This window comes from Cheilinus undulatus, linkage group 24, assembly GCF_018320785.1.
Source record: "Cheilinus undulatus linkage group 24, ASM1832078v1, whole genome shotgun sequence".
Classification (NCBI taxonomy): Eukaryota; Metazoa; Chordata; class Actinopteri; order Labriformes; family Labridae; genus Cheilinus; species Cheilinus undulatus.
In genome coordinates, this window is record NC_054888.1 from 7,982,961 (window position 1) to 7,999,029 (window position 16,069).

The 16,069-nt window shown below is 39.4% G+C and overlaps 1 protein-coding gene across 1 annotated transcript in view; it reads right to left on the reverse strand.

The window, feature by feature from the left end:
* Positions 1-1,739: 1,739 nt before the first annotated feature.
* Positions 1,740-16,069, reverse strand: part of cckbra (cholecystokinin B receptor a) — a 77,664-nt gene continuing 63,334 nt past the window's right edge. The window contains exons 4-5 of the mRNA XM_041782208.1: positions 4,534-4,661; positions 1,740-2,314 (exon numbers count right to left, since the gene is read on the reverse strand). Coding sequence (XP_041638142.1) covers positions 1,740-2,314; positions 4,534-4,661 — 703 coding nt within the window. The remainder of the gene's footprint in view (positions 2,315-4,533; positions 4,662-16,069) is intronic.

Here is a 16,069-nt window from a genome sequence, read left to right on the forward strand (position 1 = left end):
AAGCATTTTATCCAAACCCCACATTAGAGATTCAAAAGAAAAGATGCACTAAAGTAGAAAGGACCACGCTGTTTACTTGTGTTTCCAGGCTAATTTTATGATTGTGAAACAGTTGTTGATGTTTTTAAACCCTTCTTGTAAAGCACATTGAACTTTCCTGAAATGAAATGTGCTATATAAATAAAGTTGATTTATTGATTAATTGATTAATTAATGCTAACTTTAGCTACACCTTTCCAGACCCAAGCTTCGATACTTTCATATTACTCAAGAAACTGAGTAAACTTTCAATCCTAAATGAGTGATTTTCATTCCGACTTGTATACTTGAGTTACCTTTGTTGTTTTTGCCCATTTCCTCGTGCTAATTTTCTTGATGCTTCTACCTGAAGCACACTTTTTTCTCCATTATCTGAATGAAACAGGTAACTTTAAAAAGTTTGTTGTTATTGTTAGTATTTAAGAACTGAGGGGCTCGTCAGAAGAGCAATTTGTCTCCGGTTTTACAAAGGCAAAGCCGTGAGGTTTGCGCTGCAGGCGAGGGTCCCTGAGAAACACCTCGTTAGTGCGAGCCTGGAAAACGGGCTCTTTGTACTTAGGTAGCGCTCGGAGTAATTGGCAGCACTGAAGCAGAAGGCAGAGCGAGTACATTAAAGACACCACAGAGATAATTGAGCAGAAAAGGTGAGTTTGACTAAAGCGCTTTGCAAGAAGGGGCAGAAAGGAGCACCGACAAGGTGCATTCAGCCTTTCATGGATGGACTATCTGCACTGCTCCTGATAATCCACATCCTGATGTTAATTTGCGCATCAGTATTCAACATACATGTGATTGGGAAGCAGCGGAAATAGGAGGTTTATGTTCCATGACCGGAGCTGTTTGATCCTGGTTTGTTACACTGCAGACTTTCTTTTTATGCATATCGAGCAGAAAGGCTTCATTTCCATCTCCACTTTAAGATGTTTAACCACCTGCCTCATCAGCTTGCATCACTAAGTGCTGCTAAAGCGGGACAAAAACATCCACGCTGACAAAATCTTCAAAACATACGTTTGAGTGAAGTGATGAAACATAAGTCAATAAGACCGAAACATTAAGTCACAGCTTGTCCAAAAAAACTGGACTAACTCTGTTCCCTTTGATAACTTTTTGGTGTAAACACGCTGACTTCTTGGCATTCAGCAATTTCAGAATTTGGGAGTCGGCAATGTGCAAGTAATTCATAGAATAATTCTGAAAAACGACAGAAAGAGAGAGAAAGATGCCCTGAATGAACATGAAACATTAAACAAAAAAGGATGAAATTCAAACAGAGTCGCTGCTGAGTGAATGTCCTTTTTCGTCTCATAAATAACCTTTGGCACAGGAAGTATTTACAATGTAGTTTTTCACTAAAATGTCTCTCAGCCAGTGAACAAACTACCAGAACAAAAGAAGCCACACAAAGAGCACAGGCACTTGATGTTCTTTTCAGGATGCAACAAAGCGGATGCTGCCTGTAACATTGAAGGAAAGAAAAGTCACCAAACTGAAACGGCGTTTTCCTCGCCTCACATTCTGCAGCCATGCACACAGATTTGAAGGGGACCTTTTAAAAAAGGCCTCATAAATGAGGGCAGGGGTATTACTCAGCTCATGACTCATAGCACGTTACGATGAAATTCAGGAAATTGGGAAAAAACAGATGGTGCACGGAGTCTCCTCTGCTCCGATGCCACCAACTTGGTTTCCCTGCAGGCTCAGCAGGTGCCGGTGCTGACGGTGGTGTAGCTAATCTTAGACATAGATGTGGCCATGGATGTAGCCATGGAGACAGCGGTGATGCCGTCTTCTCCCGCCTCCCTCTTCCTGCACCACCAGCACTGGCGACAGAGCCGGTTGCGGCAGCAGCAGGCGAAGGTGGAGAGCAGGGCCTTGCGGAAGCGCGTGTTCATGAAGCAGTAGATGATGGGGTTGACGCAGGCCGAGGAGTAGGACAGCAGGTGGATGAAGGAGATGGGAGCTCCTGAGAGAGCTTTGGAGGCCGACCTCAGGTCAAAAGCCTTCCAGGTGTTGGCCGAGTACAGCGGCATCCAGCAGATGAAGAAGAGCGCCACGATCACCATCAGCATGCGGATGACTCGCCTCTTGGCCTGCAGCTTGGCCTCGGAGGTGTTGCTGCGGGCGCGGTCAGTCTTGGCTTGGGTGGCAGCGGCAGGGCCAGAAAGGGTGGGGAGCTCCACAGAGGAGGAGGGTTTCTTAGACACCTGGATGTAGCAGCCATCATCGTCATCATTGGATCCTGCAAGAGGCTTCGCAACACCATTCTTCTGGCCTAAAGAGGAACAGAATATTAGACTCAGTGTTAGTAACTGGAATGGTTTGGTGAATTTGTGGTTGTTTCATCTTATATGAACCAAAGTGAATGTGGTCCCTCCTAGAGTTTTCAAAGCTCCAGATTGAAAACTATGACTGACCAAGCCTTTATTTATTCTGTCTTTTTAAAGAAAGATGGCTAAAGATGGCTGTGTACATGTCAGTCCAGTGCTGCTCAAGGTTTCTATCAGTTATAAGTACACTCACCATGTCATTGTCATTTAATAAAAGTCATAAATGGAAATTTTCTATTTTATGACTGGCACATGAAAACAATCATTTTAGTCAGGGTCAAAGCTGCCAATAAGAGGTGATAAAGGGGGCAGCTTTCCTGGGTCCAGCCGAATGGCGGGGTCCATGAAGGTCAGCAAAGTCATGAGCCATTGTAAAGTCAACCTATAATAAAGGCAAAAATGGGTGAGAGAATGGTGAAAAGTGGATAAAAAGCAGCAGAAATGGGTTAAAAGAGGCAAAAATGGGTGGGAAAATGGTGGAAAGTAGATAAAAAGCAGCAAAAATTGGTTAAAAGAGGCAAAAATGAGTGAGAGAATGGTGAAAAGCTGATAAAAGCAGCAAAAATGGGTTAAAAGAGGCAAAAGTGGATAAATTGGGATAAAAGTGATCAAGAAATTCAAAAAAGGGGTCAAACAGCCATTTTCCGTCAACTTTCAGCGTCAGGTGTTTTGGAAGATACATTTTCAATATGACAACCAATTCAACTTATTCAGCTAAAAATCTCAATCGCCCCCTTGTGGCTGGCTGCGATATAGGGACTGATCTCTCTGTTGGAGTCTAAAAATTACATACATTCGAAAGAAAACAAAAATACTGAAACAAAAATATGTTAATTAGACCATTTTAACACTTCTTTAGTTTATTTGAAATTTCTGCCACCAAAGTGTCTGTGTAAGAAAAAGCTGGCACTTGTGCAAATGTATTGATGGTGTGGTACTGTAAGTGTCATTTATAGTGAATGAAAAGCACAAGCATACATTTCTAGATTGAAATCTAATTTTAAATTAGCATAACTTTTTAAAAAATAGTCCCAGAACCAACAACACAGCCAGAACATTCAACTCAGGTCCCCTTTTTAATTTTATATATTGTCTGATGTACAGAGCTGGTGTCATGGTTTAACTGGTATTGAGTTAATTGGTGACACTCCATTAAACATTCTACCAACGCTGCACACTTCCTAATTATAAGATTTTATCAGCGCCTTCAGAGACTTCAGTGTTGCAAGGAATGAGCTTTGCAGATTCACAAAGTGTCTACAGAGGGATGAATATTAGCTAAGAGAATACTGATGGCATTGCAGATTTCTGATCAAAACGTTTGATGGGGGCTTGGTGACTTTACTCCATGACTCTACAAAGGTTTCTGAGTACTCTTAGTGTCTCAGAAAGTCAAGAGTTCAAATTTGAATTATGTTATAACAAAAAAGTCTTGAAACGTTTCACTTTCTATGAGATGAATCATGGAAGTTTGACATCGAGATGATTCTCATCCTTTCTTTTCAAAGGTAAACAAACTGAGCATCGAAGATTTAAGCCCATTTTTGCTACAAACTCTCTCTGTTTACAGCTGCTTCTGAAGGTTATTTCAGATCATCTCAACGGCGATGAATCACGCAAAAGACTGGACGCCATGGAAACTGGTGCACCTCATGCGCACGGTTCTGAGAGGAGTTATAATTAACCTGAACTGACCGTTTTCCAGCTTTACCTTTCATTTATTTCCTTCTTTCAACAGGAAACATTTGGTACAAGTCTGATCAGAAACTCCAATAAGAGCAGGCAGAGTGTATTTTTGGATGTAACAGGTGCAGAACCTGTAGGAAGCAACAAAATATGTCACTGTCTGCTTGAGGCAAAACAAACAAATCTCCCTCTGCAGACGTGTGGCATTATTAGTTTGGCTGTTTTAGCACAGAGCAGTCATTTGCATCCATTAGGAAGTACAACGCATTAATGCCAAAGCACTAAAATGCCATCCAGGGTTTTATTTTTACAGATTTTTTTGATCAATCCTGCTCTTTCCTATCTTTTTACTCTTATTCGTTGCAGTTTTATCCATGCCAGCTGAAGTAAAACTTACATTTTCATCCCCAGTTTGAGCTGAATCAATGCGAACAAAAAGCCGTTTGCAGTTTTCAAATGAATTTATGATGAATCTCACCGGTGGTCTCTTTGTTCTGGCCCATCTCAAACTGCATGCCTCGGTAGAGCTCTCTGGAGATCAGACCGTAGGCTATAATCATCACCACTCCCGGGACGAAGAACAAAGTGAACAGCAGCAGCACATACCTGAAAAACAGCCAGGATAGAAAGAAGAGGGGCTCAGAAACAACACTCAGAACTCACAGACAGAACAGAAAAAGTGAGTGCATCAGCCCTCAGGAGCAGCCGAGAGCATCTCACTCTTCTCTACACATCAGAATGTCTTTGCTCCTGAATCCTGCGGATGGTTAAACAGCCTTTTTTACTCTCATAGTGTCCAGCTAAAGTTACTGAAGCATCTTCGGTCAGTTGTGCAGCTTCTCCCTGATGGCTAATTTAGCACTACTACACTGATGCAATGTTTGCTTATGTGTGAGAATACTAAATGCAGCTGCGAGTAACTTCCCTAACATTCCTCTTTAAGAAGGGTCGCACTTTAATATTCCTGTTTTTCTGGCTCAAACCTAGAGTTTGTGTTTTGGGTATTGATCTTTTCATAAATATTTAACCTCTATTTAATTAGCTGTCTTGTTTTTATATCCTTTATATTCATTAAATTTACATGGTAGAAAGTCTGAGTAGTCTTCAGATGCCAGCTTTTACTGGCTAAAAAGTTTGGTTGGATTTTTAACTCAAATTACTTGGTTTTAGCAAAGTTTAAGCTCAATAACCTGAACTAATTTAATAACTATTATATAACTAGATAATAGTAATATAAATTATATAACTATTGATCTACAGTACTGGTATCAGTGCTGCAGACTATGAGTAGATTTTACTTTATGTATTATTTATTATCATTTTAATACAACCCCAATTCAGAAAAAATTGAGGCGCTGTTTAAAATGGAAATAAATGGGAAAAAAATAAAATGGGAATAAATAAAATAATAATCAAAATAATAATAATAATAATAATAATAATAAATAAATACATAAATAAATAGATAAATAAATAAAATAATAATAATAAATAAAATAATAAAAATAATTCTAAAAAAATAAAATAATAAAAACATATTTTGAAGATCAACAAAAAATATTTTTAAAAATTAAAAAAAAAAACACATTTCATTCACAACATAAAATAAACAACATAAATTATCTCCTTTTGAATTTGATTGCAACACATCTCATGAGTAGGATAGGGCCCTGTTGTGTAGCATCCCCTCTTCTTTTAACAACAGTCTGTAAACATGTGGGAAGTGAGGAGACCAGTTGCTGGAGTTTTTGGGGAGGAATGTTGTCCCATTCTTCTCTGATGTAAGATTCTAGCTGCTCAACAGTCCTGCCAGATTTTGGTTTTATAATGTTGTGATGGATGTGGTGTATGGTTTGGCATTGTCTTGCTGGAAATATGCAATGCCTTCCTTGAAAGAGACGTTGTCTGAATGGGAGAAATTTTAGTGTTCAAGGCTTTCTCTTCTACATCTTATAAGACAAAGACTTGATTCTCATCCCAGCCTCTTTAAAGTTTCAGATTTTTCTCATTAGTTCCTTTTTTATTTCTCCTAAAATTCACCAGGAGCAACGATTGAGACTATAGCTAAAGGAGTCTTATTTGAGACCTAAAGCCGGTATCTTGGTAATGTTTCATTGTCATCTCCAAAGGAGAAAATAATGAGACATAGAGAGACTGTGAGGTGCCTATAAACCTCTAATAAAAATTCACATCCATCCATTCATTGAAAAAATGCCTGATTTTAATGACCCCGTCCCTTTCACACAAAGATTTCTCCACATTCTCTGAATCTTTTGATGATATCATGAACTACAGATGATGGGATATTCAAAGTATTCCTAATTTTTGATGAACATTTTTTTGAAATTGTTCCACAATTTTCAGAAGCAGTTTAATTGAAGTTGCAATTAGAGAAGTTATTTTTTTAGTTGGGCTGTTTGCTAAGTTGTTAGCAAGGTCAACTAGAATTAGGTCCAACAGTCATTAAGCTGAAAGGAGCTGTAGTGCCATCTAGTGAGTCTAGCATGTTCCTGTTAATAAACCCTTTTCCCCAAAGTAGGAGTGTGTGCCTGATCCCAGATAATGTACAAATGATCCCCCAAATCTGAGGAATCATGGGATTGCTGTAGTTTGTCAAAGTAGGCTGCATTGAGGAGAAGCTTCTGCCATAAAGCCCAGATGAGTGGAGGGCTGCGGTGATGGTGGTCCTTCAGGAACTTAGGATCTCTGGAGCTCAGTACCAGTGGGCTCGTGGTCTCTTACTAAGGCCTGTCAACACTCCTGTCTCTGAGCTCTGCAGGAAGTCCCTTCAACCTCATGGCGTGGTTTTTGCTAAGCTGTGAGGCATTTCATAGAGAGGTGTGTGCCTTTCCGAATTCTGGTCAGTCAATTCAATTTACCATAGATGGACTCCAATCAAGGTGTAGAAACATCTCAGCAAAGATCTGGAGAAATGGGAGGACACTGTAACACTTTAATGCACCTTGTTATAGTAAACATGACTTAATATGACGATCACTGTCAGCTGTCAGTCAGTGTTCTAGTATTTTGTTAGTTAGACGACAGTCTTAAAACAATATTTGATGTCGGGATTAGGAAAAGTCTGACTGGTGCTACTTTGTCGTTCCCTAAAGGAGCTATTTGCTCATCTCATGCTTGTCTCCTCATCCCGTGAACCGTGTTGTTATTGTCACTCTGGGAGGAGTCTTCCTAAAGGGGCCTATTCACTAACCTACAATGCTGATTGTGTGTATGAAAGGCCACAGATAAACCTTTAGAAATATCCAACTACATTTGGACTAGGCTTGAGAAAAAAGACGCACAGATATGGACGATAAAACTTAAAAGATATAATGAGACAATCAACAAAATCATGTATCGTCAGTTAAGTGCATCATGCTTTTTTACATTTCATTTATAGCAGTTTTGCTAGCTTTTCAAGACAGAGAGACATGAGAGATAAGTACATTTACACAAGAGCCAGTTTCAGTTTTTACAGAGACTCTTGGGGCTGGACTTTTAAATAAACAAGAAGAATAAAATTCATATTTTGGTTTGATTAACATATTACTGTATTGATATTTTCTTTCAAAACACAGGGATTTTTTTAGGCATTACCAGTGAGATCTGTCCCTGTCATCTGTAAACCAGCAGGCCACAAGGAGGGCCCCTGAAAATCCCAGAGAATGAACCCTGCTGCACCAGTATCAACTAATTTTTGACACTTTTTAACCCCTTTTCACTACTTTATTTGGCCATTCCTACAACATTTTTTTGCAACTTTCCTGCCAATGATTGCCCCTGTCTGTCCCTGGCTGTTTCTGCTATATTTTCTCCACTTTTTGCCATTCTAACCCCTTTTAACACACTTTTTCTGCATGTATTATCCCCTATGTGCAGCTCTTTAATCAGTTTTTGGAACCTTTCTTCTATTTTTGCCACTTTTTACTCCTTTGTATTATTTTTTGCACAATTTTTGCCACTTTTTGCTCATTTTGCCCCTCTTCAACCTTCTTTGTTGTCAATTTTTGCCAATCATTGCCCCTGTGTGCCACTCTCTGACACATTTTTTTACTTTGCCGGGGTACTTTTGAAACTTTTAACTGTTGTTTGGTACTTTTTGCCCCTTTTGCCTCAAGGCCATGGGGCCAGTAACAGCCCATGGTACAGTTGTATCCGGCCAGCAAGATCATATGATCTTTCTATTATAACTAGCCCACCAGTATGAGGTCTGCAGATTTCCTCCAGTAAACATGTGAACTAAACCTTGATGATTTTAAATATCCTTGTTAAATTGTAAAAATTTGAAAAGGTAAAGAGTAAAAGAAGTTAGATGAAAAGTCAGGAAGGTGAGAAAAGAAATTAATGTTGTCATTTCATGTTTTCAATTTTGCATCTCACTATTCTGACTAAAATCGTGATTCTGACTTTTCATGTTTTGACCTTCAAGATTCACAATTAACATTTCTAAGTCATATTTTTACCTTTTAAACTTGTGATTTTGACTTTCTATCTCTTGTATTTGCCTTTTAAAAATATTATTTTGCCTTTCAATTTTGTGTTTTGACCTTTTGAACTAATAAGTTTGACTTTTTATCTCAGATTTTGAGCCTTTAAACTTATCATTTTTACTTTTTCATCTCAGCATGATTTATTATCAGTGTTATTTATATTTTTCATATTTAACTAATGGTGAAAATGAGGTTGACAGTTTATGCTGAAATGTTGACCTTATTAGCCTCTTAGGTCAGGATCTGTGATTGACTTTCACAATCCTGGCCTAAATAGTCCGGCCCTCAGGACTTCTCGTCGGAGCAAATCTGACCCCAGACTCAGTATGAGTTTGACAACCCCTGCTTTTGCATGTTTTATCCCTTTGTGCCACTCTTTTAACCATTTTTTTTGCCACTTTTTAACTCCATGTCATGACTTTTTTGTCACCATTTTAGCCACTCTCAACCAATTCTTTAAAACTTTTGCCCCTTTTTTCCTCTATACCCAACTTTTGCCACATTTTAACCTCCAATCTTTTTCCCTTTGTGCCACTCCAAAATCTATTTTGACACTTGTTACCCATTTTTGCCACTCTCTAACCCTTTTTCATCACTTTATCTGGACATTTTGGCAACATTTCTGCCAGTCTTCTCTCATTTTTTAAAAATATTTACTAATAATGGCTGATACGTGAATTTCTGTGAAAAGAGTTCAAATGTTAAGTCATTCTAAAACTATTTCTATGTCATTTTTTTTAATGGATTTAATTCAATCACTGATTTTTAATCAGTGCTGCAGACAGTGACCAAGTGAGGTGACTAAAATTTGGACACGTGTCTGCTAAATGCTGTTGTAAATAATGTGTTTATGGGATTTCCACAGAAAAGCTTTAGTGTTATCAGCCTTATATGGTATTTAAAGATAGTTAGGCAGACTTTGCACAGCTCCAAACATAAAGATGCAGTTCATCTTTAAAGTGTGCAAAATGTGTTGGCCCAGTAGGACCAGTTAGACCAGTATGCCTCTAAAGGGGCTACCTCCAACAACAGGGCTGTCTAGGACAGCAGCATCCACCCTGTTTAACCTATAGACCCTCATCAACACGACCTTATTAGACTGCTGTGTTGACATATTGACAGTTTACACAGCCACAAAGCAAATTTACACATGACAGTGACATACAGGAACAACCTGACATTGTATGTACAGAGCACATCACACAAGTCAGCGCTGAGGGCTGAGCTCGACCTGACACGCAGAATTGCGGCTATTTTTCCAAATATTAAATTACATTTCGTCAAACAAATATGGTTAAATATGACTATTGTGAGACATTTTCTGCTCCTTCGGGCTGTGTACTCGGCTGTTTTTTTGATCATAAAAAGATCCATTTCTCTCATGCAGAAAGAACAACCATAATGGCTCTCGCTTGCTGGAGTGCCTGGAGTGATGACACCTCAAAGAATAAAGTAGCGAACTGAATAAAGAGTGAAAAAAAATGAATAAAACATAGGAGGGGGGGTAGATTGAACAGTGTACAAAATTCAAAGGGCTCAGGGACCCTCACTATCTGTATCAGATTGCAGAAAGCTTTTTGCATATCGGCTTTATGAGACTTTTAACACTGCAACTTTGTTTAAATATGTTTTAAAGTAAGATGAATGCAGAGGTACTTGAGATTGTTTAAGTCGCAGTGAATTAAAGGAATGAGTGAAAAATAAAGGAAGGTAACAGACGGATATTAAGAAGGGGAAACCTATGAATAAATAAGACTAAAATAAACTGCAGATGTCACTTTGATCGCATTACATCTTTACAATCTTCTCAACATCTCCTTTTTTAATGAATCAAAGAATCCTCCTCTCAACATCAGTCACATAAAAGTGGCAGCAGACAGGACGAGGCCGGGGATTCATTCATTCTCTGATATTCTAATGTCTTCCTCGGTAATCCTCTGAACTCCACAAAGCCCACCGCTCTCCTTTCTCTGGTTTCAAAAAAGGCTTCAGTCGAAGCGTCTCATCAGCCGGCCGTTTGATAGCGTGGAAAAACGGGTTCGACAAAAGCTGTCAGGAAGTGAACATGAGAGAGCTGGTGGATGTCAGCGCTTGTTTTGTCTCTTGGGGGGAAACCCTGGAGGACATGTGATGAGAAAAACATGATGAATATTCACGGGTAGCGTGCTCTTTTTACTGCGACATCACCTGAATGCATCATCATCAACAACCAGCAATGATGTTATTCATCAGCGGTAATTAGACGCACTTGTTGCATCTTTCTGCACTACAAACAAGCAGAGTGATTTCCTCTTGTTTGTGTTTTAAGCAAATCATGGGGCTAGGAAATGAAGCCAAAGGGAAAAAAGCGCAGTTGATAAAGTGCTCATATGGCGCTGGACTGATAGTCATTCCCATTAGGCCCCATATTAAAAAGACAAATTCTACAGCAGGACTAATCATGTGTGCAGCCTGGTTACCTAAGCGGTTTTGGTATTGAGCGCTAATTTCTGCATTGATAAAAACAGTATAAGGGGTGAAATCAAGTTTTAATCCTGGGATCACACTTCGCTTGTAATTTCATCAGGATAGTTCCGCTGCAAAAACATGTTTGAGTCTCAGAGTGAAACTTAACAAGTAAACAAATCATGAGTCCCAGGGCTGTTAACACAGAGCTGAGAGCAACAAACCCAGAGGGAGTTTTTAGAAGTCTATCCTTCATCGGATATACCTGAAATATTCAAAGTTAATTTAAAGAATATGGTCGGTTATAAACGATTTGAATGAAGCTGTCTAGTAGGTATATCCTTAGCTGAGTCACGTAAACTGTGAGCTATAATTGAGGTGTTAGCGCCTTTTTTTGGAAAATTCTACCATCCAAAACACATGTAAAAATACTGCTATGCAGTTTTCTTTACTAACAAATTTATTTTTGTTGTTCTTTTTTTTTTGTTGCAAAGCATGCAAAAAAGAGCATCCATTAATGCATTTGTTGCTGCCTGTGCACTTGATTGAAGACTCTAATTTTTATTTTAATCTTTTTTTTTTAGTTTTATTTTACCTTTTTTATGCCAATGTGATCACCAAGGCTGGAGGCATTATATTTTTGTGTCCAGGTCATGTTCTGAACAAGATATCTGGAGAAAACTTTGAGGGATTTTCCTCCAACTTTGTGCTAATTTCCACTTTGAGTCAAGGAAAAAGTTTATTAATTGGGCCTCATGTTCATCCCTTGCTTGTAAACAAAATAGTTCAAGAACTATTTGAGGAAACAGCACATGTCTATGGAAACTCACGGATGGATTTTAGGCCTCATGTTCATCCGTTGCTTGTATACACATGATTCAAGTGGTCATCCTCAACTGTACCACAAATGTCCACTCTTACTCAAGAATGAATTGATTAGACTGAGAAGTCAATGTGGCCCACATACTCATCACATGCTTGCAATGGCAATACTTCAAGAAATACTTGAAGATAACTCTTCAAACTTCTCACAAATGCCCACTCTGATTCAAGAATGAGCTTTAAGAAATCATAGGTCAAAGGTCACAATCAGGATCAAAACCTTACATTTTAATAACTACTAATGGTACACAAATTTGTAGAAATGGTTTAAAAGTGGGAAAAAAGGGAGCGCAGATGGTCGAGTGGTTTAAAGGCGCTACCCATGTACGCGGGCAGCCTGGGTTCGAATCTGGCCTGTGGCCCTTCACCGCATGTCTCTCCCCACTCTCTTCCCTGTTTCCAAATCTATCCACTGTCCTTCCTCTATCAAATAAAGGCATGAAAAGGCCCAGAAATAAATCTTTAACAAAAAACAAAAAAAATGGGTAAAAACACTGGTGAAAGGGGTTAAAATCTGGAAAAAATGTATGAAAGGTAGCAAAGTGGTTAAAATGGGTTAAGGAAGCCAAAACTAAAGTAAATAACTGGCAAAATGGGTTAAGTGGCAGCAAGTTGCAAAAATGGTAGTAAAAAGGTAAAAAAGTGGGGGAAAAAAATTGTTACAGTTTAGATAAATTGGTGCAAACTGGAAAAGGTATAAAAATGGGCGGAAACAGTGGTGAAATGACTATAAATGGGCAAAATGGATTAAAGATGGCAAAAAACTGGTGGTTTATATCTTAAATGGTTTCAAAGTGGGAAAAGTAGCAAAAAAAATAGGCAGAGTAGCAAGAAAAGTTGCAAAAATTAAAGTAAAATGGGTTATAGGGTGGCAACAATTGGTTAGAATTTTGATAAATTGGTGTAAAGTGGACAAAAGTGGCAAAAATGGGCAGAAACAGTGGTAAGAGGGGTAAAAACTGGCAAAAATGGGCAGAAACATTAGTCAAAAGGTTAAAATTGGCAGAAACATCAGTCATAGGGTAAAAAATGGGAAGAAACAGAGGTGAAAGGGGTAAAAAAAGTAGCTAGATTTAGGCAGAAACATTGGTGAAAGGTGTAAAAATGGGCAGAAACAGTGGTGAAATGACTATAAATGGGCAAAATGGATTAAAGATGGCAAAAAAATGGTGGTTTATATCTGAAATGGTTTTAAAGTGGGAAAAGTAGCAAAAAAATAGGCTCAGTAGCAAGAAAAGTTACAAAAATTAAAGTAAAATGGGTTATAGGGTGGCAACAATTGGTAAGAATTTTGATAAATCGGTGAATGTGGACAAAAGTGGCAAAAATGGGCAGAAACATCAATAAAAGGGCTGAAATGGGCAGAAACAGTGGTGAAAGGGGTGAAAAACTACATACAGTGGAAGAAACAGTGGTAAAAGGGGTAAAAAGTGGCACAAATAAATAGTTTGAACATCAGGACCCAATAATAGCTGGACATCCTTCAGCTCCAGAAGGAGGTCACTGTTACGCTAGCACCAATCATCAATAAGGGGCCCGTTCTCTGGGTTTTTCAGGGATCCTCCACAGGTCTGTGGGCAGGCCGGGGTGAAATTACAGTGGCTAAACTCAGTAGCTGTGCAGTATTGATTTTACAGCAGAGCTGTGATGGAAGTATCAGTCTGCAGGACTGTAATATCCCAACTTTGAGATGGATTGTCCTCTTTCTTTTAAAATTCATAATCCCCAGAGGAGGCCTGGTGATTTCTGACGATGAGATTTGAGTAAAATGAGTCAGCAACTATTCGATGATAAGTCGCAGCATTTTGCAATTCGTGCCCTATTTAGGATTTAATACTAAAGTTTCACCAATTTTCTTTTAGTGCCCTCATTTCTTTTCAAAATTCTATTGTAAGGTAGATTTACTTTATAAAGCTAGAGTCTGGCCCTTAGTCTTTTCCTTCGTGTGGAGAGAATTCAGTAAAAATGTTTATACCCAGAACTGCACTAATATTAACTTTGTCCAAAGAGCGATGAACGTAATGATGAGCAGAGAGTCCCCATTTGTCTTTAGCTGTGATTTCTGCCTATGAGGCTGCGTACAGGCTCCTCTTTATTCTTGCAGGAGGATGAAGAGGAAATGTGCAGCCTTGGATTGGGACTGTGATTGTCCTTAAATGATATTAACATCATAAAAGAGCTTTATAGGACACTACATCTTTGAGTTGAGCTGTGTTTAAGGCAGTAGTTTCAGTTTTACCTTAGGTGATTTTTGGATTAAGTGTGCATGCCAGGGTAATCTGTATAATGTCTAACAGAATGAAAAGTTAATGGTTGGGAGGAAGGGTTGGCGTTCAGTCATTTCAATATTCAGGCGTCCTTATTACCTTCCATTACTGGCAGATATTTGGCTCAAAGCTCCCAGTGGACTATTATAGTTTCTCAAGTGTGCCACTCATCAGTAGACGGGTGTGTTGGACGGCGTTTCAGCCCTGAATGAAAAGACAAATCATGATAACATGACTGCGTGGTGAGAGCTGTCAATGAGCTGCCGATTTGTCGACACGTTGTAAATCAGGCCGTGATGTTTCCGTCAGCTCTCAGTGTTTCCCCTCCTGGCTCACTATCCATCAAAAACAAACCTTTATTTATAGAACTGATGTAACTTATTTGTTTCATTTCAGCAGAGATTGAAAGTCTTTTGTGTTTCAGTGTTCTGAGCAATGCTCGGCCCACTTGCTCCCACTGAGGCCGAGTTTTCATCTTTGACACCGCTGTACCGACTGACACCTTTATGATTCTTCTCAGACGCGGCGCCAGGATATGATTCCTGGCTGAGCCTCGTACCTGAGGAGAAAGACACATCTGTTTCCCTCTCATACTCCACTGGCTTAGATATTTCTCCGAAACAGTTTTTGTTCACCCTCTGACTCTTTATACATATTTCAGCAGACACATGTGAGTGCTGCTTTTGTAGTGCAAAAATATTACGGATGGCGTACACCAACACATCCATTTTTTACAATAGTGATTGTGACTCTGTTTTTAAAATTCTCTCTTTTGGATGATCTGAAATGATTAGAACAGATTTATATTTAGAGCAGAAAGGGAGGGAGACTCTGGTAGGTGATCCCATCAACTTTCAGTGAGCGAGATAGCAGAGCCACCATGCCGTCTGTTTTGTTTTTGAGACAATCTAGACAATCAGCTCTCAGCACTACACCCTGCTTTTCTCCTTTTGTTTCTTTGATTTTTTAGTCTCAGTCGTGATGAAACCAGACAGAGGCAAAAGGAAGAAGAGCTTGATAAAGGACAGACTTTAGTTCTGGGTGAAAGTTGAGTCCCTGTCCTTCACTTGTTACCCTTTCTGCCCAGTCAGCAGAGTCTAATGACCTGATGCTAGCCAAAGTCACACAACATACAGAGCCTACAAAAAGTATTTCTGCAAAGTAATGTCGATAAAACAAATTAAACTAATAGTCTCATTATTAAAGAACTGGGAATCAGTGAATGTGTGTCAAGTGATTATAGTATAAGGACGCCTGTTTCTGGAAGAGGGGTGTGGGAGGAGCCTATGGAGAATGACTTTCATTGGCCGCAAAGATGGTCTGGCAAACCATGAGGCGTATCAGATTCTCAGAAGGTGAGGGGAACTGCTGACCTGGAGTAGGGACATTGGAGGATTAGAAATCCCTTAACACTATGAGGAACTTCTTAAATCCAGCTAACACATTCTCCAAGGAGGAGGCAGAGCCTGATGATCCAGGGGAACCTTTCAAAATCCTTAGCAAAGGTCACTGAGGTAGTCAAAAAGGTCCCTGGTGGCAAGGCGCCAGGTGTAGATGAGATTTCCCCTGAGAGGCTGAAATCTTTGGATGTCGTTGGGCTGTCATGGATAACACGTCTTTTCAATGTTGCATGGAGGTCTGGAATGGTGCCTGAAGAGTGCCAGACTGGAGTGGTGGTTCCCATTTTTAAAAAGTGGGAACGGACAGTATGTTCAAATTATCAGTGTATCAGGCTACTCAGCCTGCCATAGAGGGTTAACTCTTGGGTGCTGGAAAGGCGGCCCTGGCCAACTGATGAACCTCAGATTCAGGAGGAACAATGCAGATTTTGTCATGGCCATGGGACTTTGAACCAGGTCTTTACCCTTATAGAGTTCCTTAGGGGAGCATGGGAGTTTGGTCATCCAGTTAACATGTGCTTTATGGACTT